The sequence below is a fragment of the Numenius arquata genome, chromosome 6 (assembly GCF_964106895.1).
Source record: "Numenius arquata chromosome 6, bNumArq3.hap1.1, whole genome shotgun sequence".
Classification (NCBI taxonomy): domain Eukaryota; kingdom Metazoa; phylum Chordata; class Aves; order Charadriiformes; family Scolopacidae; genus Numenius; species Numenius arquata.
In genome coordinates this window covers 7,085,256-7,109,967 of record NC_133581.1, presented here as the reverse complement: position 1 = coordinate 7,109,967, position 24,712 = coordinate 7,085,256, and the positions used below count along the sequence as shown (strand labels likewise).

General features: G+C 39.0%; 1 protein-coding gene across 7 annotated transcripts in view; it reads left to right on the top strand.

The window, feature by feature from the left end:
- Window positions 1-20,824, top strand: part of WDR20 (WD repeat domain 20) — a 49,322-nt gene extending 28,498 nt beyond the window's left edge. The window contains exons 2-4 of one of the 7 annotated variants that reach the window (XM_074148911.1): window positions 1,904-2,086; window positions 7,116-8,393; window positions 19,912-20,824. In XM_074148911.1, coding sequence (XP_074005012.1) covers window positions 1,904-2,086; window positions 7,116-8,393; window positions 19,912-19,965 — 1,515 coding nt within the window. In that variant the 3' untranslated portion in view covers window positions 19,966-20,824. Of the gene's footprint in view, window positions 1-1,903; window positions 2,087-7,115; window positions 8,412-13,382; window positions 13,392-18,044; window positions 18,054-19,911 lie in introns of those variants that run through there. The other 6 variants (XM_074148912.1, XM_074148913.1, XM_074148914.1 and 3 more) reach the window with 6 other exon arrangements.
- The last annotated feature ends 3,888 nt before the right edge of the window (window positions 20,825-24,712 follow it).

Sequence of the window (24,712 nt, the reverse complement as noted above, 5' to 3'; positions counted from 1 at the left end):
TCTATGATTCTCTGATCATTCAATAGGATTCAGGCTGAGCCCTGTTCACTTTAAAAGGGATCTTCTTCTTAGGCACTGGGTCCTGCTGGAACTTTTGTCCAGAGGATACAACTTTGACTCTTATAGGTTAACCTTGTTAACTCTGCCTCTCTTTGAGGTATGCGTCTATATGTTTCTGTAGAATGGTCTTCCAGATAGAAATGCTGCCTCAATTTTGAGAGTTATCTCTTGATATCACTTATTTTGTAGTGACAGGACAAAGGAATCTTGTACAGTATAAGAGAGAACTGCGTGGCCTGTAGGATTTGATCTTTCAGCTTCAAATTACAGATTTACATCTGTCTGTGAATGCTTCTAGGTAGGCATGCGCCTTACCCTACGATCTCCCAGTAGAGCTAGTACTCTATTTAAGTTCTCCTTGAAGAGGTATTGCTAATATTCTTTTTTAGTTTATAATGGATCTCTGGGCTCTGGAGAATAACTTTTTAATCTGCTGACTTTAGAAGTTGGAACACATCATCTCATTTTGGAGTTTTCAACCAGGAGGCCACCACACCTGATTAAACTGGTTTATAATATATGTTGCAAAGCATAAGTACAACTTTAATATTGTTGCGTATATATGCTTATCATGCGTATCCTGTAGTTAAATTTGCCTTGGAAATGGCTCACCTGACGTGATTCACTGTGTAGCTAGTTATGATTTTTCCCTACTGACAGGTCTAGTTTCTGTCTGAGTAGCTCCATGCACACAGAGGATTTGCTGCGCTGTAGCCCTCATCCCCCAAGGTTTAATACACTGGGGCAATTTTCTTTTATGTGAAGCTTGTCCTCTTCCTCAAAGAAGTTTTATTTCTTATATTACTGGCCCGATTTCCTCTGACTAAAAATACTGGAAAAGTATATATAAAAATTAGAATCTGTGTCCTGAGTCACAGCTACCTCTCAGGTCTGGAATATTGTTGAGTATCGGCAGCTTTCTAATTACAGACTCTGAATCTTGTAAACAGGGAGTTTAAAAAAAAAAAAAGTTGAACCTGATGTATGATCTTGCATATTAAATGTGTGGGTTTTAATCTCTGGATGATGAAAGATTAAGTTGTCTGTTCAGAAGTGATACGGGGATAAACATGGGTTACACAACTGAGAGCGCATTTTAAATTGCTTTTCTGTTCCTTTTGATTCTTCTGGCACTTCAGTGCCAGATCTTCAGTTGTTTATATTGAAGTTCCTCAGTTTTGTTGGCACTTATTTTTTCTGAGCTATATTTGAATTCTGTGTTCAGTGTCAGAAGCACAATTACTTTGTAGCTTAATGGCTTAAAATGTATTTTATAATCACAGTATTAGCATCTTGAATCGGTGTGCCTAGAAAATGTTCTCCTAGGATCTAGTTGATAATTTTAATTATTGAGACCAACATCATATGTTTGCCTGTTATAAAAGGATAGACTTACAGTACACAAATTAGGTAATTGAGAATATGCTATTTTTAATCCAAGATTGTTTGTACTCAATATTGAGAAAGCTGCTAGTAGGAAAGTAGATGATCTCTGTGATGGAATGACCCTTCTGGCAGGAGAAACCTTCTGGGAATAGGTTGATCTTGAGGAGTCGCTGAAGCCTTTGTGTTACTGAAGGGTTGTCACTGATTTGTCACGATGTAGTTGCAAAGGCTGGGGTAGGCATAGTGTTTAGCAAAACTAAAAATCACAAGTATTGCATTATGTGAAAAGATAAAACTTTTTGACAACATCTTGGATGTCTTTGATAAATACACAGCTGCTTTTTAAAGTAGGGGTTTGTGACTGCATAATTTGTTGCTTAGTATAAACATTATTTGCAAATAGAATTGGTTACATGCACACATTGTGACAACTTAATTCTGTTTGCTCTCTTTGCAGGCTGCGGACTTGAGTAAACCAATAGACAAAAGGATATACAAAGGAACACAACCGACATGCCATGACTTCAACCACTTAACAGCCACAGCAGAAAGTGTGTCTCTTCTAGTGGGCTTCTCTGCAGGCCAGGTCCAACTTATAGACCCTATTAAAAAAGAAACTAGCAAATTATTTAATGAGGAAGTAAGTAGAAATCTTAACGTTGTTGCATGCAATGTAATTGTGATACTAAAGATTCTAGACTGTCAAAGTTCTATAGATGGCTCTCTTTGCTTATGTAGCTTATCATTCAGTCACTACCTTTGTTTTTCAGCTCTTTCAGTGGCTTGGAATACCTACACAAAAATGTTATTCCTGAAGGAATCTTTTGAGGTTTTAGATTAAAAATTAGGACTTTCTAGCTTGGCTAATACTGTAAGGAGAGTTAATGACAGCTACCTGATGGAAAAAAGATCTATAAATGTTGCTGCATGTGCTTTGCAGTCAGTTGTTTCTGAGGCTTCTTCTTCCAAATGAAGAAAAAAACATTTAAGCCCCTATTTAGCTAATACATTATGGTCAAAATATTCAGTAAGGTTAAAATGCCAGTTTGTATTGTCAGGATGTTACAGCAGAAACGTTCTGTATCAAGGATTCCTAAAGGCTTGCTTGGGGAAGACTAGGATATCAAGCTGAATGCTGCATAGAAAAAGCTGAAGGCTTATGAGGTCTTGGCCATGTGATGTTCCTGAAAGAAACTCTCCATCTGCTTTTTCTGCTGATGTGCAATAAGGAAAGCTAGAAGGGAGTGCTGTGGGGGGAACTAATGACAAGTTACAAGACTGCTGGCTCTGATTATCTGTTAGGATTGGCATTCTTAGAGGAGTAAGTGTCTGGATGCTAACAAGAAAAGAAATCTGGTAACTGGTATAACTTTTGACAGCATTTTCTGCAGAGGATGTTATGGGAATTTGGGGGGGTGATTTGTTTTGTGGGGGTGGTTTTTTTGCTCCTTTTTGTGTTTTAATCCAGCTGCAGCTGAATTGAGGGGGAGGGGAACAGCAAAGAGATTTGCGGGTCTGGTTTTTTGTTTGGTTTTCTTTTTGGTTTGTTTTTTTCTGTGGTTTTTTTTTTTAATTTCAAATCTGCATAAGAGCTTTGCAAATGAAGTTAAACCTTGCTCAGCTTTCAAACTGAGCAAGCGTATCTTTCCCACCTCAGAGAGACGTGTTGCCTTGCTCTGTCTTTGCGCAAAGAAGATTGAAGTATTGTTCTCAATGGGGATGTTTTATAATTAGAACCGTCTAATTCCTCCTCAGCTTTCTAAAAGTAGCTACATCTAGATCAGAAGAGGGGTGTTTTTCTTCTTACCTAGCCTTTTCCCACTGCTGTCTCTGCTTGTGTTGAGTGGGAAACAGTGCTGGAGAATCTCTTAATATTGCATGGAGTACTCTGTTTGGTAGAAACCTCCGTAGAAGTAGTTGAAATGTTCATTTTAGCATTGTCCTAACATCCCTCCACCTGCACTATCTGCGCCTCCCCCCAACCACAACCTACCCCAAACCAAAAAAAAGCCCAAACTTTGTCATTGGTGCAACTTCACCACTGGGAGCGCTGGCCTGGATGCGAACAAGCTACTTGTGTGAGTACAGCTCTGATTTTATCTTGTGTGATAATAGTGTCAGTATTACAAATGGCAGTAGAAATACTATAAATAGCTGGAGTTTCATATCACAGAGCAGTTCCCACTCTTGTAGCTGAACTAAAGTTGCTTTGAGAAAAACTTCTGCTGAAACACTTGCAGAAAGATCCAATGCATGTTTACATGCCTTGGTGGTGTTTACTGTCTAGTGTCTGCAATGTAAAGCTGTGTTACAGGTTGAATAGTTAGTGTGGTAAACCACAAATTATGGGAGCACTGAAGCCACTTTCCATTAGACAATATTGTCTTTTCTCTGTGCTATAACCAGCATTACTTCCCCGTGGTGGGAATACATCCTTTGTCAGTTTGGTGGAAGTTAAATGACATACGTGTTTTCTACAAAGCTAACATAAGGATTTGTTCAGTGCTACCGAAACTATGCACACAGTAGGCTAAATGACAAATTCTTGTTTCCTACACTGATCTTACCTGCAGTTGCAAGCAATTCTAAAACTTTTTTATATATTCTGGATCTGTCAATTAGAGTATTGACGTGTGCCCTGGATGCGTTTGGAAGTTCTGGCTTGTATCCAAAAGCCATTTCAGAGAAACATCAGTAATTGTTGATGTTTGAGGCAGTTTGTTTGCTTCTAGATGAAGGTGCCGGTTGGGTTTCGAATACGTTTAGAGTTTAGATAGTGTTTGAGAATAAACATGTCTTCATAGGCAGAAAGTGGCCTAAATGGGTGTTTACATTTTTTGACATATTTAGCACTAGTGCTAGAGGTAATAAAATTCACCACCTCTCCTGTTAGTAATTTGGTGATTCAGGTAGCCCAAAGCTCTGTTTTGACTATCACCTGTGATAAAGCAATCAGGGTAGCACATAATTGTATGTGATATGTGAAATAACTTAACCTGTTGTGACACAGAAGGTTATGTTGAACTTAAAATGCAATAGCCTTAACGCAGTCTAACTTGTTACTCTTCCTTTTTTTTTTTTTTTTTAATTCTGTTGATGTAGAAGACAATAGGGACTTGAAAGGCTGAGGTGAGTGATACTATGCAGCTTGTGGCTGCCTACCTAAATCAACCTGTACCAACAGTGGGATTCCTTCTAGCTATGTCAGAATTACATTAGTGATATTTTCTTATTCCCAAAAACCAACCAAGTGTACCTCACAGGTTCCGTTGTTTCCAGGCAATAGTTGGTTATTCTCAAGCTAGCCAATTGAAATATTTCTTTCATCTTTTTTTTTTTAATTCTTATTTAAACTGTAGCCTTAAGCTGCAATTTTTTTCCTAATAAACTTTTCCTATACCTGTGTTGCCAGAGCTCTTTGTCAGACCTTAATGCATATTCCTTGATTGCCTCAGTTTTTTCACTCCTTTGTGGCCTATGCCTACAATTTTGTCCCGTCAAGCTTGTTCAAAATGTGGCTACCAAGATAATCTTGGCTTGTCTTCCTGACTTGTGACTGAAGTTCCTTCACTTACTATTCTTTCACCGAATGGAACATAAGCTCCTTATCCCAGCTGCTTCACTGATTCTTTTGATACCTCATCCATTCTGTTCTTGTAACGCGTCTGCCAGTCACGCTGACTTCAGGTGTTGTTTTGTTTTGTGGCAGAAGTGTGTGAGCCCAATTGAAAGCTTTTAAAAATTCAGAAAGTCATCACTTCGGAGTTTTTATCTTCCTGCTGAATTTAAAGCTCTGCTGGTCGAGGAGGGGATGAGTTGTGGTCGCTTGCTACATACCAGCTTAAAGTCTCCCTGTGTCTTGTCTCTTTGAGCTAATCTGTTCTCGTTGCAGATTGCAATCTTCTGGTTTGTTCAGAGCCTCCTGAAGGTAAAGATCAGGTTTGCAGGATTTCTGTATAATCTTTAATATCGTGTAGCCCAACGTGATTATGGACTTAAAATGCCATTTCTAGTAAAGTTGAGCAACTGCTCTTATGAGTAGAGGTTTTATAGGTTTTATGTCAGGTTGAACTGCTCCAGTGGAGGAGAGCATGAAATTTCTCTTTGTTGCCACGTTAGTGGTAGTTTAGTGAGAAGTATTGCCTATAACAAGCCAGCTGGGCTGAGGTTCCTCATCCATATGCTCTTGGTGTGTACCACGTAACTTTTTGTCTAATATTTCTGATAGCATCATTACTGAGGCATGAATGATATATTATGTATCAACGAACTCATGACAAACTATTCAAAAAATCCCAACAGAAGTTAAGAATATGTTATTTTAAAGCTACCACACTTGAGGAAGAGTTCCCAGATGAAGTTACATCTCTTGGCTCTGAAGTACAAAAAGGCTAATTTAACCAATGAGAAATTACAGGAGAGAGGCTTCCTGGTGTTACATTGAGGTTGACAGCAGCAAAAGAATACGCAAAAGTATAATCTAAAATGAAAGGTGCAGCTTTCCAGTGGTAGTTACAGGCTTAGAATGGATAACAGTCAACGTATTATCCATTAGTTTGGGGTTTTTTTGTTTGTTTGTGGTAAACAGCATAGCAAGGTTCTGGGGGGACTTCTTTGCTCCTTTGTTTTATAATGCTTTTGTAACTTGTTCTGGTATTTCTTTAGGCTCTTCCTATTCTTATTCTTGCCTTTTTGTGTAGCTCAGCTCTTCTTTCAGCCTATAATCAATCTATGCCAAATACAAATCTTGAATGTGCATGTAAAGAATTACTTGTCTCCAGGTTGCAGCTGAGTGATGCCACGGGCAACTTGGTAAGTTTTAGAAATCCACCAGAACTACAGTAGCAAACTCAAGGAGTCAAACTTTATTTCTCAGTTCTTACAGCAGTGAAGACATGGTCAGGAACGTTTGTTTAATGCCTGCGGTTGTTCTTTTGCAATGATGGATTCTGCTAAAATGCTTTTCTTTAAAGGAAATGTCTTAATCGGGTGGTAACTGAGAGTATTGACAGGTCCTTGGCTAATGAATGAAAAGTCATTGGAGGGTGGGAGTTCCAAGGTGAAGAGCATGTAGTGCCTTCTGAATTCACTGAACCATGTGCATTTAACTACTAACTTTCCAGCCATCTGATAACGTAAAAGCTGGTAAAAGCTCCTAAAGCCGCCTCTTTTTTTTTTTTATTTTCTTTTAAAGGATGGATTTGATTTGTGATTTCAGATAAAACCAGAGTTTAAATTTACTGTTGTTGATTTGTAACCTGTTTGATGTATAGTACAGATGAGTAACTGCCTTTTTTCCTTTAGCTTATTCTGTGTTTCCTTGATTGTTTCCTTTCCATGCTCTTCAACCTACACAGCGAAAAATAAACCCAAGAACACTACCTTTAGATTCATAACAACAGGTTGGATTGATTGAAGTATGTTCGTTGTGGAATGACTGGACCGTAATAACAACCTTTGGTAGTGCTTTGTCTAAAAATAATTTCCTCTTTACTGCCTGATAAGATGATAAGTTTTTGCAAATGCACTACCATAGCTTCTTTCTAGAAAGTTGGGTTCACTGTGGTTAAGTATTGTTCCCCATCCCCTCAGAAAGCTCAGATTTACGGTTAATCATTAAAACTTTACTTTTCAGACTTTCTGATGTGTATCTTCTTTGTTTTTCACAGAGACTAATAGACAAGTCCAGAGTAACCTGTGTAAAATGGGTACCAGGTTCGGAAAGCCTTTTCCTAGTAGCTCATTCCAGTGGCAATATGTACTTGTATAACGTGGAGCACACTTGTGGTACCACAGCCCCGCACTACCAGCTGCTTAAACAAGGAGAAAGTTTTGCAGTTCACACTTGCAAGAGTAAATCCACGAGAAACCCTCTGCTTAAATGGACAGTAGGTGAGGGTGCCCTGAATGAATTTGCCTTTTCCCCCGATGGGAAGTTCTTGGCGTGTGTGAGCCAGGATGGTTTTCTTCGCGTGTTTAACTTTGATTCGGTGGAATTGCATGGTACAATGAAAAGCTACTTTGGAGGACTGCTGTGTGTGTGTTGGAGTCCCGATGGGAAGTACATAGTGACGGGTGGAGAGGATGACTTGGTGACAGTTTGGTCTTTCGTGGACTGTCGAGTAATAGCGAGAGGCCACGGACATAAATCGTGGGTCAGTGTTGTTGCGTTTGATCCATATACCACTAGTGTAGAAGAGAGTGACCCGATGGAATTTAGCGGAAGTGATGAGGATTTCCAAGACCTTCATTTTGGCAGAGATCGAGCAAATAGTACGCAATCTAGGCTATCCAAAAGGAACTCTACAGACAGTCGTCCAGTAAGTGTTACGTATAGATTTGGTTCAGTAGGCCAGGACACACAGCTCTGTTTGTGGGATCTTACAGAAGATATCCTCTTTCCCCACCAACCTCTCTCAAGAGCAAGGACACATACAAATGTCATGAATGCCACAAGTCCACCTGCTGGAAGTGGTGGAACTAACCCAGGAAGTAACGGAAACAGTATCACAACACCTGGAAACTCTGTACCCCCTCCTCTTCCACGGTCAAACAGCCTTCCACACTCTGCAGTCTCAAATGCTGGCAGTAAAAGCAGTGTCATGGATGGTGCCATTGCTTCTGGCGTTAGTAAATTTGCAACCTTATCGCTACACGATCGGAAGGAAAGACACCATGAAAAAGATCACAAGAGAAATCATAGCATGGGACATATATCTAGCAAGAGCAGTGACAAACTGAACCTAGTTACTAAAACCAAAACGGACCCAGCTAAAACTTTGGGAACACCTCTCTGTCCCCGAATGGAAGATGTTCCCTTGTTAGAGCCTCTTATCTGTAAAAAGATAGCACATGAAAGACTGACTGTGTTAATTTTTCTTGAAGACTGTATAGTCACTGCTTGTCAGGAGGGATTTATTTGCACATGGGCAAGGCCTGGTAAAGTGGTAAGTTTTAATCCTTAATGCTGCATCAAAGAACTAGAACTCTGAATAGGTAGTTTTCTTGAAATATAAATGAATGTTGAATATAAAATTTCTTTATGCTTAATGTAAAAAAAAAAAAAAAAAAAATCCTCAGAGCCATACTTTTGGATACTGCATGCCATATTTCTGAATGATTTGAAGTGTCTTGGATACAATTATTAAGTATAGTTGCCTTCCAGCAGAAGAAATAAATACTGTGCATCTAAACTATCGATCAGTGTTCTTATACTTAAGCATAACCACAATATGGTGAAAGCTATTTATGTAAAAATTGAAGTAAAACCTGTCAATCACTAAAATAATTATAATCCTTCTAATGTTTTCTACAAAATACAGCACTCCCAACGAGAGTAGCTTGTGAAAAAGCTGCTGCTTTTAAGTCTAATGAGAAATGTGAGCCTCTGAAAAAATTGAAACCAAAGTGTGTTGTTCCTCCATCCTTTTCTGTGGTGGCGCCTGCCCTTAATGTAAAACCACTCCTTATTGAAACGTCAGCCATTTTATGCACAGATTTGTGAGCCCTTTTTACTGACTGTAGTTTATGCTCTTGAAATTGTGAATCAGTATTATCAAGGAACTCTTTAATTTTTGATTTCTGTATTTGTTAAGTTAGGGAAAAATCACGCCAGCTTTCTCTGAGTAGTTTCAGTGTTACGTTACTGTCAGTTTTGTTGGGCAGCTGGATCATTGACAAGCTCCTGCTTTTTGATGGCACCTGTTCTATCAGTTCAACCTTCATTAAAATATATTACTAGTTTTAACTCTTGTTGTTAATGCACTTGAACACAGATAAAACTTTATTTTTCTTCTGTCCAATGTATAGCAAGCTAGATTTTTGAATGAAGCTAAACGTGGTGATTATTATTTTATTAAAAAGTACTTTGTGCTACAATAGCTTTGTTTGCCAGCAATATTTGAAAGGAATACAGCTATGAAAACATTACCAGAGTCGATCTAGCAAAAAAAGGACAATTATTTTTTGTGAAAAATTCTGAAAGGGGATGTAGGTTACCACCTGAAGAAAAAGAAATAATCTGGTAATACCTGAAAATTCCCAAGTTGGGCAATCTAAATGAAAATCTGGTGTTCATTAGGCTTTAATCAGTTGGTTCATAAATCTGACTTTTGAAGCAGAGGTACTGTATTTATACACCACATATGCTTTGCCATAAAATTCTAAGTAAACCTCAATAATTTTTCTTAAAACTGCATAATGTAAGTTTCTTTGAGATGTTATCAAATCTGTCTCAACGTAGGTATGTGTAGAGAGCTGTGTCTGCTCCGCATCTTGATGCGTATTTGCAGGTTGAATCTAAACCTAAAACTTGTGAACCCTTTTCTGGGGAGAAGGGAGGAGGGTGTTACCTAAAAGGTTGGGGTTTTTTTTTTGCCTAAACCCTACAGATCCAGCATTAATTAAAATTTAAAAAAAAGAAAAAAAAAGCACCTCCCCCAAAACACTAAACTATTTAAAATGTTTGTCCTAAATGAGAATACTAAAGCAGTTATCGATTCTGTGACTTGGTGCAATTCGCATGGACTATGAATTAACTTTATAGAGTACAGCAGTGCCTCAGATTTCTATTGTGACCTATATTTCCTTTCTGTTCTCAAATTCCTTTGCGTATTCCTAAACACTACACTGTTAAACTTCTTTTCAGTGGCTGAGGTGGGTTTTGTTAGACTGGGTATAACTTAAATATTTTTGTGTATTGACTTTGATTTGGAATATGACATTTCAAATATTTCAGAGATAAAGTATGCAGTACCAAAAAATCAGGATTTATGTATTGGCCAATATGGAAAACTTTAATTACAGGTAAGTAATTTTCATGCTGAAGTTATCACTTTCAAAATTAATATATTGCACACTGATGTAAATGCCATATTGTTTAGGAAGTATTTACTTAGAAATTTTCAAATGAATTTTTTTTTTTTCTGATTTCACTTGCATTTCTAGTGAGCTCACTCTGCTGGTAAAAACTAAATTTTGGTGGCATGTTTACAGGGCTTTGATAGGAAAATATTTGTGCCAGAAGGACCTTATGAGCATCCTTTTTGTTTATAGGAAAGCACTTAATAATTTTATTTAATGAAAATTGTCAAAGTATAAAACACTCATGGTAATGTCTTTCTTACTGGGTTATATACCATTCATTTCTGTTTCGCCAGCTGTTTTATCCTAGGCTATCCCATTACTCTGGGGTTTAAAGCTGCTATTTCTAGTCTTCCTTTTGAAATATGGGTCCCCAAGTGATCTTAAAACTCCGTCACGTTTTTGTCTGCCAACTCTAGAGCGAAAGCCTCTGAATCTTGCTGCTTCTTCCATCATTGCCTCAAAAGGCCTTCATTAAATTCATGCCGCTGCCAGCCTAAAGAAAGAATTGGATGGAGGACGGAAGCAGGCTGGCAGCATCTAACGTGGTTGCCATTGAGGCAGTGCTGCCTTTCCCTCTCATTTTTAACAACCATCGAAAGATGCGCTGGGTAATTGGACACTTCTGTGTGTGACAAGTTCCCCGCATTGTTCTGGTTGGGCTGGTGCTGCCCTTAGTGGAAAAGAAATCCAGGAATGTCTCTTCAGCCGTGATCCTTAGGATAGCTGACAGGCTGTACAGTCCTTACAGCATGTCCTGACTGTTTATAAACTTTCCCAATTACTACTTCAGTGTGTACGTAATCATACCTTGAGCTTCCTCGCTGGATAGACCATTCGTGCATTGCACTTCCAGAACTGTTGTACCGACTCCCAATCAGTGAGGCCAAGTGAATGGCAAAATTCAGTAAGGGACAAGTTGAATGAGGCTCAGGATTCATTAGTTTCTATTTTTCACTCTCACTTTTTGTTAGCCTGTTTCTGAAGAAGAAGGTTCAGTGTGGTGAGAAAAGTAGGTTGCCTTAACAAAAAGCATGAACTTTCTTCTCGACACGGTGACAGTCAGCACCGTCTTTCCCAGCCCCTGATGGGAAACCTAAACTATAGAGCTGTTGTATTAATCTGAAAATGTAGAAAAAGAATTTTAAAGGGACCAAGTTAAACTTCACGTTATCTTTATAGCTACTACAAACTGAATTACAGGACCTGCAGAAGCAATTTAAAAAACAAAAAAAACCCAACGCAAAGCCAACAACCCAACAACCCCCCCCAAGCCCCAAAGTGGTACCTGGATACGCCAAACAAGTTCTCTCTGCGTTTAGGGGTCAGAGAAACTATATAGTTTCGGTGTCTCACTTTAGAATTAACTGTTCACCGTCTCCATCACCGTTTTATCTAAGTAAAAGTTGCGGATTAGTTGTCTGGGTTGTGAGAAAGCTCAAGGTAAGATTGGCGGGAAGGAGGAGGAGGTGAAACGGGAGTGTATAACCTGGCAAGATAAACATGCTACCATTTTGTACAACAAATGCACATGGAATTTATTTATTTGACTTACTGTACAGGAGAACTTAGGCTTAAATTATAACATCCTTGAATTTTTCTAGTTAACTACAATTGTAGTACAGTATCATGTTTTAGTATGACTTCTGTTTTAGTGAAAGTACTTAAACGTTCATGTACTATATTTGAGCGAGATGAGCAGCTATACATACTAATTCTTCCTCAGTGGAAAGGAGCATTTCATCGTTACAATTGAAGTTCAATTGCTGGTATTTAAGTACTATCAAAGAGATTTCTTTCAACGTGATACGGTATCTGTATAAACTTCAGGGATGATTATAGTAAAACTGAAAACACAGCTTATCTGACTTCAGGTTACCCTGCTGAAATTGGAAGCTTTCTGTAACGTGCGTAATAGCGGAAGTTGCACATGGCGTACCCGCGGTGTCAGGGTGAATCCAAACCTACTACACTGGTGTGATATTTATAGCGAGGTGTGTGTGTTTGCGCGTGTGCGTGTGTGAGGAGGTGTGACAAGTGGCTCCAGTAAAGCCAGGAGAGATCATAACCCTGTAAAGGCTTTATGATGAAGATGTCTGGATTAGGAAATAACATGACTTTTACTAAACGCTTTTTAGAAGACCCATGTTCTGAATTATCACCTTTTAAAATTTGATTATGTACTTGGAATGACTGTATATGTCTGCCCCTTTAACAACATAAAGCTACTAAATTAATATTTAAAATGCTGGCCTGCTTATGTCACAATAATAAAATTTGTGTCAGTTAATTTACTGTCAATTTACATGTAAAGATTAAACAATATTTTTTTTCTGCATTTTCTGAATTCTGTATACTGGAGTTTGTTAAAGATTGCCATGTTAGGTGATACTGTACAAAATTGTATTGACTACCTTTAGTGAAAATCAAAAGTAAAATTCATATGTATTTCCTTTTTACACTTCCATCTAATTTCTTGACAACTTGAATAAATTTCATAGAGCCTTTCTAACATGAACTATTGTTAATTTAACTGTTGCAATAATTAAGCTTTAAAAGTATTGTTGGTATATTTATAATTTTAAGAAGATCATGTTTGTTTCATACTGCTTATTTTTAGCTGTTCTATTGTCACTGTTACAGCTGAAGAACTTTACTAAATACTTGACATTACAAAATAACTTGCTGGGGTTGTCCTCTGTATACTGATGTTAAATAAAAATGTGTGATTGAACTGTAAATATAGATAACTTTCAATAGTCCTTTCCACATTTGAGTTTTAATTTATCTTGCAGTCCATAGGTGGTCTTACGCTTATCAAACTGTACTGAACAAACGGCCACGGTGAAAGCTGTTAACTTGCCATATTTTAAAAGTTAAGAAGTTGATGCATCCTGTAACCTGCTCTGAGTAAATGTTTCACCTCATCTCGAGACGATGCATACCTTTCCATGTTTCAATCTCGCTGATAAGCTCATGTCTCATGATACTTATTTTTTTTTTTTTAGGACTAGAGTAATATGAGATAGAATACTTATCAAACCGCTATCAAACTTAAACTTGTTTAAACTCAGATTCAGTAAAACACGGACACAGACGTATCTAGATTCTCTCTGCCTGCCTGTCCAATGGGAGCTGGGGCAGAGCCTTGTCGTTCCTTCTAGGACTCTACAGGAGCTCTTTCCTCTATGGACACTGGTGCAGGGTACATTCTTTATTCCGGCTTAGATCTTGACATTTACCTCTAATGAACGCTGAATTCACAGCCCTGAGGATGTGACTCGCTCACACGATTCAAGTGTTTTCTGTCTAGAAAAACTGGCTCCTCTAGAATTAAACTTGGCTGAACTAGAACTGAACTGAACTAGTCTGAAACTTGAGCTGCAAAATTTCTTGGAAACGCTTTAGGTGAAGACTTAAGATGTTGTCCTTCCATCTGAGTGGAGGAGGGATTGAAGTGTCCTTGCAGTAGTGGTTCTATGTTAACTGATGGAGCCAAACAAATTGCATTTACTTAACTGTTTCAAAGGCACTTTTGAGACATTTCAGTGAAGAAGTGAGTTACTTTTGACCCGGTCTGAGGGAGGACTCTGTCTCTTCACAAAAATACTCTGTAGACTAAAGCTGAGAAAATTGTCCTTCTAATGTGAACTTGAGAACCTTCTGGTGCTTCAGAAGGTACTTATTGACCACTCTGGTGTGGTCTATGTATGTAACATCTGTTTGTATTTAAGAACAGGTGCCAGTGGAGGAACAAAATGAAACCCATCCTGAAAGCTTTTGGGAACAGCCAGTTACATTAAATGATGGAAGAACTGGTTGGTCAAACCAGTTTCTCAACAGTCAGTGTGAGCATGAAATGAAACAAACTTCCACAAGTTCTGTGGTCGTAGAAGATACTTTGGCAAAACGTGTCTTGGAACATGAAAGTGTCGTCTTGCTTGTCTTTATTTAATAACATTTCACAAACTTCTCAAGGAAATAACTTGAATAATCGCATTCTTTTCTGGTTTTTGAAGTTGGATTTTAGGTAGGTGCTGATCAACCTTTTCAAATCCTCTTGCCCCTTGTCTTCTCCTGTGAAGATCACACTTATTTTCCAGCTAACCAAAATGGGGTTGCCTTAAGTCATATGCTTTCCCCAGGTTTGCCCTGGTTTAGAAAATGATGAAATGGAGATAATTAGAAAATTTTTAAACCTTGCAGGCTTTTTGTAGTTTGAGTAAGCTGGAGAAATGACGTGAACCCTTACTACCTAAATGAAGCTTAAGGTCCTATTGCTGGAGCCAGATCAGGTTTCTACTGGCAAAAGCCTTTTCTGCTTTTCCCAGTGCACAAGTAGTTGCATCTTAAATTATTATTTACATTATTTAATTATTTTTCTCTTGGAAATGCATATCTTCCATTTGCCAATCATACACTAGTCTTGAAGTAATCTTGCCTAGTTCCACTGGACAGATTTTTAGTTAGTCTTTGTCTACTGGTTTTCTCGCAGCCTTGACTTTTCTTTTTGTTAACGATGAGTAAGAGGGTGATACACCTCCGTTAAGAGGAAAAACTCCTTTATGTGCACAGAAGTTGCAAGTGAAACCTCCTTGATGCTACTACATGGTTTGACAAGATCGAGCGTCAGTCAAATAGTTTAAGCATTTATACTTTTCTGTAACAGTACTAGAGCAAAGGCGGAGGGGGGAAGCAAATGGAAAACATGAAACTCGGTTTAGTGGACATATAGATGGTGTAAAGATCGGTACCAGCTTTGCTGTATCCCCCCCTAAAGCCCATGTGAATGTTCAGCATGTGCTTCCTTGAACATTCTCAATTAATTTTATGACTCCGTTAGAGATTAATATTCGATTTAGTGAGTAATGCAATTCAGAGCCTTCTGCTGATAAATGCTGATTCATTTGGAATCAGAAACTGTCAGAGATTTTGTTCATGCAAATCTTAAAATCAATTCAGCTGACTTCGCTACAGAATTTTAAACAAATGTGAAAAGTCTCATTCTGTTTTGGCATATTATTATTGCTCAAGTAAATGTATTGGACCGTGGGCTCTTTAGTCAAGTAAAGGTCTCCATCCAGATTAGTTTCTCAAATTAATCCAGGAATGTCACGGTTCTGGACAAGAATAAACCACCCATGGAATGTTCCTCCAATAATAAATTCCCATTATTTCATATACTGGCAAGAGCAGAAATGTTTTAACAAATTAATACCTTTTTTTTTGTATGGGCATTCATTAATTCAGCCATTTTTAAAATTGGTTCAATTGCATTAGTGAAGTGTACTATGAGAATGTTGGGGGTTTTTGGTTGGTTTTTTTTTTTTTACGTTGGTTGTTACGTTGGACCCTTTGCTTTTTCCACCTTTTGATTTTGAACCGGAAAGACGGTGTAAAGTTCTTCCTGGCCTCCAGCGCGTTCCCCGGAGTCAGCTGAGCCCTGTCACCGAGGGAGCTCTTCTCCGGGGCCAAGGCTGAGCCTGTGCCAGGAGTGTTGCCAAGCAGCACATAGACATTGACGTCCCAGATCCTGCTCGTGTGTCCAGACTTGCAGGTTATTATCTAGATTAGTGAAACTTCGAATGATTGCATCTTTGGCTCCAATTAAGCCTGTTCTAATCGGTAGTTACTGATGGCTTTTTTGCTAATTAGTAGTATTTTCCTGATTATTTTTTTTTTAACGTAGCAATTACATGCTGATCTTTCGTAGAATTGGTTTCTGTTGCGGAACCTTGTGTTTCATATCTTTGGAAAAAAAAAAAAACCAAACTTTTGGCTGGAATTTTTAAAAAAAAATACCGCCCCACACAATCTCCTGGGTCGTGAGGAGGGTTGGCCTTAACAGCGCTGCAGGGCTTTCTGGAGTGACTGCAGCTATGAGTGCCGGGGACCTTGGGTGGAAATGACCTTACTGATCGTATTTGTTACGGCTTTTCCTTCTTACCCGTGCAAGCCTTTTTTTACCAAGTCCTGTGTGTTTTGGGAAGTCAGTGAGTGCATCGATAAACGCAGAATAGCCCGAGCAAGTAGTGCTGAAACAGTCTGTGTTCAGTATTCCTACCTGGCTAATTGTCCTAAGAAAAACGATCGAGTCCCCTGCAAAAGCAGCACGTTTCAGCTGCAGAGTCACCTGCTGGGATGGCAGATGATGTAGGACCTGCTTGAAGGATCCTCTCTGAGGTTGTGGTGAAGATTGTATTACTCAAATTCCTGACTCGGGTCTCGTCCCTGTTCCATTTCCCACCCCCTGCTAGACCCACACGCTGACAAAACACTACTACTACTAATAAAAGACTGCATTTATTTTCAAAACTTTTTTGAGCAGTCTCTCAATTTTCTTTCTGCTGCTCCCTCGGTATGATGTGTTTGTTCTTAAACTTCAGGCTGATGCGCTGCACCCCACAGCAGCCCCGCAGCTGTCGCATCTCACCTTCTCTGTTTTCTGTCACGGCTGTTAAACTGCGCAGCTTTGCTCTCGCGCTAACGAGTTCTTGCAGCTTTTGTTCCATCTTTTACCCCCTGCTTGACTGGACCGGGATAGTTTAATCCCAGAAAGCGCTGCAGTCTAGTTTCTTTACTCTTTCTTTACAGGCAGGAGCTTTCTATATTTTTTTCATAACCATATCCATCATATTATTCCCAAAGAACGCAATTTTGAATATTCTAGTCCCACACCCTTTATTTCACAGATCAGACTCTTAGAGGGCAATTTTTGTGTCAAAACTGTAAATTTTTTTGAGCCCTCACTTGCTTTTCTACGTAGTTCTTAAATGACGTCATTTGAAAGGCTCTGATAAAATGGCAAAATTCTGTAGCATCCTGTTTGTTACTTGGGACCCACTGAGAACACCCACCACTTCGGTAAAACTTCTGTCTATGCCTGAAATCCAAATTCTTATTCTCGCTTTTCTTGTATGAAAATCTGAGGTCTAAGGCGTCTTCTGAAATAAAGTTCTTGAAAGAACTCTCAGAATTTCGGATCTCTCCCACAGAAGTGGAGTTCTGGAACGGCCATCAAAGCCTGGTCAGGTTTTAGGGCAGTACTTGCAAAGGTTTTGAAATGTCTGCCTGCAGCAGCCCGAGGATATTGATCTGGACGTTCTTTCCACTCTCGTGTTCCTCTGGATTGCCTGCTCAGAGTTGCAGAATTAATTCAGAGCAAGGATTGGAAGGATATAAGGAGCGTTGAGCGCTCACTAGAGCCACCTGCGCTGCACTTCTGCTCTTTAAAGCAGGGAGCGTTCACGGCCTGGGAGATGAAACCCCGACTGACTCCTTGTTCCTTGTCTTGGAACTTGAATTCCAGAGTGTCTGGTAGTTGATGGGGAACGAGGCACCAAACTAAAGTCCAGGATGTGCCGCCTGGTTCTAGAGGAGTCGTAGGAAAATTAGTGACTCCTTATTGTGTTTCCCAGCAATAGGTTGCATTACAGTGTAAATCTGATATTAGAGTAGTACTTATTTCATATAACGGTTAGAGTTGGAAGGGACCTTAAAGATCATCGAGTTCCAACCCCCGTGCTGTGGGCAGGGACACCTCCCACTAGACCAAGTTGCTCAAAGCCCCATCTCTTCGTCTGTACAGCCTGGGTATAAGCCTGTTGAAAAAGACCTCATCTTATGCCATCCCTAGTACTTTCAGTGTGCAGATAAAGCACATGCTTTCATACGAACAGTTTGGATCACCGATTTATTAAAGACTGAAAATAATACCTTTGGACGTCTTTTTCCAGGGTACTTGAAAGTTGCTTAGTGGATGTAACCTTCTGGCAAGAAAGACCTTCCAGTTGCTGCTGGATTTAATAAGACTTCTGAAGAATGCTTCGGTAACGAACTCTAGAGTTCTGATTCATCTTCATCACTTCTGAACAAAACTTTGGTTAAAAATTTTCAGAAGTGCTTCAGTAGCCTCTTTGCTCTAAAATTCTGCCTTTTTTCACCATCCGTTCCTTAACTAATAGCCAGGAAATTTTTTGTTCTCTTCTCGTGAAATGTGCGGTACCTTTGCGCATTCTGAATGTCAAACAAGTTTAACGACCAACCCCCCTCAGTCTGCCTCAGCGGCGTTTGAATCAAATATCCACCACGTAAGCAAGTACAAATAAAAGAAGTGCTCTGGTTCCTGCAGTTGGGATCTACGGAGGGCACCAAATTAAGCGCCGTGTACTTCAATGTATATAAATGCAATATAAAATATGTGCATATGTGTATGCACACACCCACGGAGTCTGCTGTAAATCCTACAAACGTATCCAGGTTCATAATGTGTCTGATCTGGCAGAATAGATGTTTTTTAAAAGGAGGGGCTATGGTTTTAGTAGCTTGATGACTTGAATCCAGCCAGTCCAGCCTTCCTTCCAGCTCTTCTGTCTGTGGTCAGGGTTTTCTTCCATCAGTCACGGCTTTTCAGTTCTTGGATCCAAGCAAGAAAGAGCTCCTGTAGATTCTGAAGAAGGGACCTAATTCTGCATTGTGTGCTAATTGCTGCCTGAGCTTGTCTAGTTTGATGGATCTGAGTCACAGGATCTTAATTTTGAGGTAAGAACCTGAGCTGGTAGCTGATGGGAGGAATTGCTAAAATAGCATTTATCGTGCCTAGGAACAAGGAGTCGCACAGTGACACTCGTTGGTTTGCTTCCACAGTGACACTCGTTGGTTTGCTTCCACAGTGACACTCGTTGGTTTGCTTCCACAGTGACACTCGTTGGTTTGCTTCCAGCCGCTTGTGCTGCCGTTGCGCCCCTCAGCCTGCTGGCACTTACAGCTGTGTAACGGCCTTGCGAGAAGGCTGTCTTTTGATATTAAGCTTTTCCTAAATAAGTTGGATATAGAGTTACTTTTATGTGAATGATTAAAAAGGGGCTACTGTACCTAAATCCGAAATGGAATCTCTCCATCGGTATCGATCCGTAAGGAATCGTTGCCTTAATGGGGAGCAGCAGCCTCTGACCTGTGAGGGGTGCCGTGCGGCCGGGCGAGCGGGGCTGAAATGAAGTTAAGTCTTATTTTATTTCAACGGCAACGTAGTTAAACGAGCTGGTAAAAAGTTTTCCTGAGCGCAAGCTTAAATCGTAATGGGAAATCTTTACTGAACTCTTGCTCAGTGTCTCATTATCTTTTAAAATTACCAAAATAAGTATTTGGTTAGATAATCTGTTTTTCTGTTCAAAGTTGTAATACTCAATAGCATCTAAGAGGTTGAGTGTTTCCCTGTCTCAGGTTAGATGTCAAACTTGTCGATACCGGAATAGGTTGGTTTGTTGCTTGCTATCCTAATAAAACGCTGATCGCTTTTTTGGTGTATCATTTCGAAAGTTTCACAGTGACTCAAAATGCAAGGTAGATGAAATCAAACGCGGGGATCAGATTCATCGTGTGTGGTAAACGCACACACTTTCTTCCTTACTGAAAGCTCCGTTGGGCTGCTCGACTGCTACGACAGCGGCGGAGAATCTTTGGTAGGAAAGAAGGTGCTGATGTCTAAAGTGAGGAAGCGGTGGTAAAAATAAACTGTACTCATTTTAGCTTCGGACTAAGAACTTTATAAAAAATTACTGTCAGGTTCTCTTGCTGGATTAATATCAACTGCTTTGTTTGCAGGGTTTATTGTCATCCCAAACCCAGGCCAATTCTCCAAGTGGAACTGTAGTATAGCCATCACACTACCGCTAAGCAAACCTCTGAACGCAGGACAAGAAGTAATGACAGTGGAACCAGGAGCTGTTCTTCAGGCAAAGAGCATCACAAATGCTAATGTGGCAGAGTGTAAACACGGAGTTATGTGAATCACATAGTCATTTGCAAAGGAATAATGTAATGAGTTCTTATTACAGCTAATACTGCTAGGCTGCTCACCCAAGGAAGAGTTTTCATTTAAAAAAGAATTAAAAAAAAAAAAAAAAGCTTCCTTCGGTGCTGCAGGAAAAAAATAGTAACACTTTTGGTTTTCTTTATACTTTTCAAGTCCAGTGTAATTTAATCTCTCTCTATAAATATATAAATAAAAGATATATATATAGTGTAAAATAAAGTATGTTTCTTAAATTCAAGTAAGTTCAATGGTTAAACTAGTACTTCACCATTGTTTATTTTGCACTGATTTTTTTAACCAGAGATGGCTAGAAGACAGCCTGGAATGCACTCACGGAAAATGAAAGTCATTACTTTCTGGCTTCAAAATGTTATTCAGGAAGATGGATGCTGCAATCATAGATTTTTAAAACAAAATTGTTTTTGCACTTAAATAGTTTAATGCTAATAGAGAATTACTTTAAAAAATTGGTGTCCAGGCACCAGAAAAACTATGTTGTGGAGAAAAGATCCTTTGTATCTATTAAACGTTTATTTTAATATTGTTGTTTCCAACCGCAATCGGCTCTGTATTATATGTATAAATAATGTAATTCAGTGGTGGGGAAGGGGAGTAATGGATCATTACACTAGAAATTCTCATTCATTTAAGAAATTGATATTTCTAATTCAGAAAATACATATTAAACTATCTTGAATATGCATTTTTGTTTACTTTCTGTTCAAATTCAATCACTTTTGATGTATTCAATCCTTTGTTGAATTAAATGTTTGGTACAGAAATATCATCTAAACTTTGTAGAACAAATTCCTTTCAAAAATACCTCATCTGGAACATTGCTTCATGTTTAATAGACTTGAATTTCAATTAGGAAAGCGAAATAACATTGTTCTGTTCTGGTTCTTAATGATTTATCTCGAAGTACATCATACAGCGGAAATCTCAAAGACGGACAACTTTGGGGGGGCAAGGATTTTGTAATCCCGTAGCCCCATTATTTGTCTTGGGAGCTGTGAAGCGAAAGGCCCAGCCGTAGCAGACGTACACACTTTCTGACTTGGCAATCTAAAATTAGGTCAACGTATTGGAGTAGCTACATTTCTGAGACAACTTGTTTGTCTTAAATCAGGCATCTCATTTATAATTCAACACTCTTAAACTGCTAAGTGTTATGGAGATAGACATACCCATGTATTTGTACAGTTTAATGCTGCTTGTCTGAGAACATGTTATTTTTAATCAGTCAGCAACAGAATACTTAAATTGTTTTCAGTAGCTCTTGCAAAGATTAAAAAAAAACCCCAAGAGATGTTGCTCCGTATCGAGCCCCAGAATGACAGAAGATAGAAGTATCCGCAGTATTTTTCCCTTTATCCCACGTAGTGATATTCACGATCAGGCTTTTGCTGACCAGCCTCGAATGGGCAACTTGCCCGCGTGTGCACAGGCTGTATACGAGGGCACACAGTAACGCCTTTCCTGCTCCCCAGCAGTAAAGCTGGGTAGAATGTTTTAAATTTCAAGTAAACTTGAGACATTTTCAGGCATGAGAAGTTTCATTTCATTCAGAAAAATGAATGAAAATTTGGGGAGAAACAACTGCAGTAGGTACTTGGAACTAAGTCTTATTCTTGTAATGCAGCCAGCGCGTAGGAAACTGCCAGATACGTTTATAAGCTGGCATTTAGGTTGTCTACTAAAGACGGAGCTGTACGTTACAATTCTTATCGACTGACATTATTCTAAAATATAAGGAATGGGGAAAATACTGAAACTGAGCAGGATTATTGTTCAGAAGTTCTGTTTTATTAACATTAGGGGTTTAACTGTTAAAATGCAGATAAACCTCAGCACTGAAAACTAGTGTAATTATCTCTCTCGACTTCTTTTATGTAAGTGCTTCAGTCGGTCTGAGTCAAAATGAAACAGCTGAGAAAATACGTAATAACTTTAAAAGACTTTTTGCCTTCAGCTGGAAAAATACAAAACCAGTACTGAGAGGACTGTGGTATCCAGTATTGGGGTAAGAGTAGCAGCTACTTGCCCGTGCCTTTGCAGAGTACGGCCCTGCTACAAATTGTAGTCGAGCAGCGTACAAGGAGTGTTCTTTTTGCCGTTTTTCTTTTTTCAGCCTCCTCTTTACTGTTAGGCAATCATCTAGAAGCTTGAACTGCCCGTCACACCCTTCATTCCATATGGAAAAAAATATTTTAGGAAGAAAAGGGATACTAATAACTTACCTGGAAAGAACATAAGAGTTAAAAACCAAAATAATTTAAAAATGAGTGGAACACAGATCATCTCAGTGTGGAATTTTAGCTGGAAGAATGAGGGTAGGAACAATACTTGCCAGTTTGTAGTTTAACGACGAGTGTATTTTAGTGATAAAGCAGGTGGGAAAACTCAAGTTTGCCTACTAATCCAACAGCCAGAGAAGCGCGAGTTGTCTCCTGAGGGTAAACAGCAAAGAACTTGTTATGAAATAAACAGCTGTTAAGCACTGGATGTGCCAAACTGTGTAAGATCCACCTGAAAGCGTAAAATAAAGGAAGAAAACATTCCAAGGTGGTCCTTCACTTGAAATCCTCAATTTTCATAGCAGAAATGACCTGCTGATTGTGAAATTGCCTTTTTCATTGTGACAGCCTGACAGCTCCAGGTACAGAGTACGTGAGAGAGAATTCCTGGTATCATACAAGCTATTACTCTGATAGCTTTTTCTCTCCAACTTAAAACTTACTCTTACTTCTGACTCCATCTTTTTCAAAAAAACAACCACTTTCCTGCTTCATGAATAAAGTAATTACCTATGTGACATTAATTATAGAAGCAAACAGTTGCAATAACAGTTTTAAAAAAAAGGGAAATAGCTTGTGCACACAGGATCTGAGGGAAATTTTTTTTTTAGGTAAATTGTTGAATGGAAATATCTAAACTTCAGCATCTGTGCTTTGCGGTTTCCAGAACACGATTATGTGAAGCTACCAATACAATTAACATTTTGCATCAGGAACATACTCTTGAAAATACGACCCTTGGGCTCTGTAAAAGAGCTCTGAGTCTGAACGATCACTCAAATGTGGGTAGTAGGAGTTGTCTTTTTTCTTTTTTTTTTTTAAATCCTGCAAGAAATTAATAACTGTGGAGAGCACGATCCCTCAGACACAATAAGTTACCTGTTTTTAGACCCTCATTTTTACTGCCGCACACTATGCTCAACTCCTAATATATTAACACCGAGCAACTCACCATCTTCCTCTCTGGAAAAAACGCTGGATAAGCTGATGGCAATTTTTGCTCAGAGCTCCAAAGGTAAGAAGGCGGAGGTTACCGTTACACCGTGTTGCCTATAGAATGCAGCCCTTAATTCCACTTCCTAAGCTTAGCATCACACCTTTTATTTATATATTTTTACATATACACACACCCCCTATGCCAGGTATTCAAACAAATACTGTATTGCCGTACTGTGGAAGCTCTCTATCTGTTCTGGCAGTTTGAGCTGCTAACATGAAAGCATGACAAAGTGGGGAGATGATGAGCTGTAGCAGAGCAGTAGAACTCGGCCAGTCACCCTGTCTGTGTGTATCCCCCCCCACTGCACTTCGAGATACTACAGTCAGGAGCGTATTTTCTGCTTAGAACTGGAGGAAAGACAACACCCATCCAGAATGAGTTTCAATAAAATGAGAAAGAGCCGTTAGCTATGCCGTTATGTTCTGCTGTTTAATTCTCCCTTTGTTATGGTGTTCACTTCCTCCACTAAAGCACTGCTTATGTATTTGTTCAGTCCTAGTAAGAGAAATCTGCTGTTCCTCTGGCACAGGTAGGACGAGTAGCGGTGATACAGGTTTCCCTGCAGAGCCTTGTTCGTTTGCCATAGCCTTATTTTACAAGCATTTTTGCCAGAGATGGGATGTTTTTCCATTCTTGCTATTGAGATTCTGAAAGTTTGCAATGAAGAAATGGAATAAAATGAGCAAAGGTACAGTAGGCCAGGATGCAGGTGCAGGATATTCAACTTGGGCAGTCAAATTAGAATCAATACCAGGAAATTATTCCCAAGGAATGCGCCATAAACATTTAGCCTTCTGATATTTTCACATTTTAAAAAATCTCCTAGTGAATGTCATGTTGATCCTCAGTACAGTATGTGAAATTAATACCTTCTTCAAAACGTGAAGAACATAAGATAGACGGGTACTTTTAAGCAGTAAATCTCGAAAGGATTCATAAAGAACTAGAGTCTCATGAGCTTACCCACACTGAAAAGCTACAATGTGGAATTTGGGCACGCTCGAAGTTATCCAGGAGCTGAATGGTAGAACAAGGAATAGGATCTGATGCAGTCACAACAGAATCCTACCAGTGTTGAGACACTGGTTCTCAAAAAAACAGCCAACAAAAAAAGCCAACTACTGGGAAAACCTCTAAATAGCAAGAAGAATCATTATTTTCACAAATGCATACCCTAATACATCTCAGAAGGAGAACTGAGTGTATAACTTTATTCTACATGACTAGTATTTTTATAAAATCCTTGTTTAGAGCATCAATCTCAAATTGATGTTTGAAGGGTCAAGCTTAGTA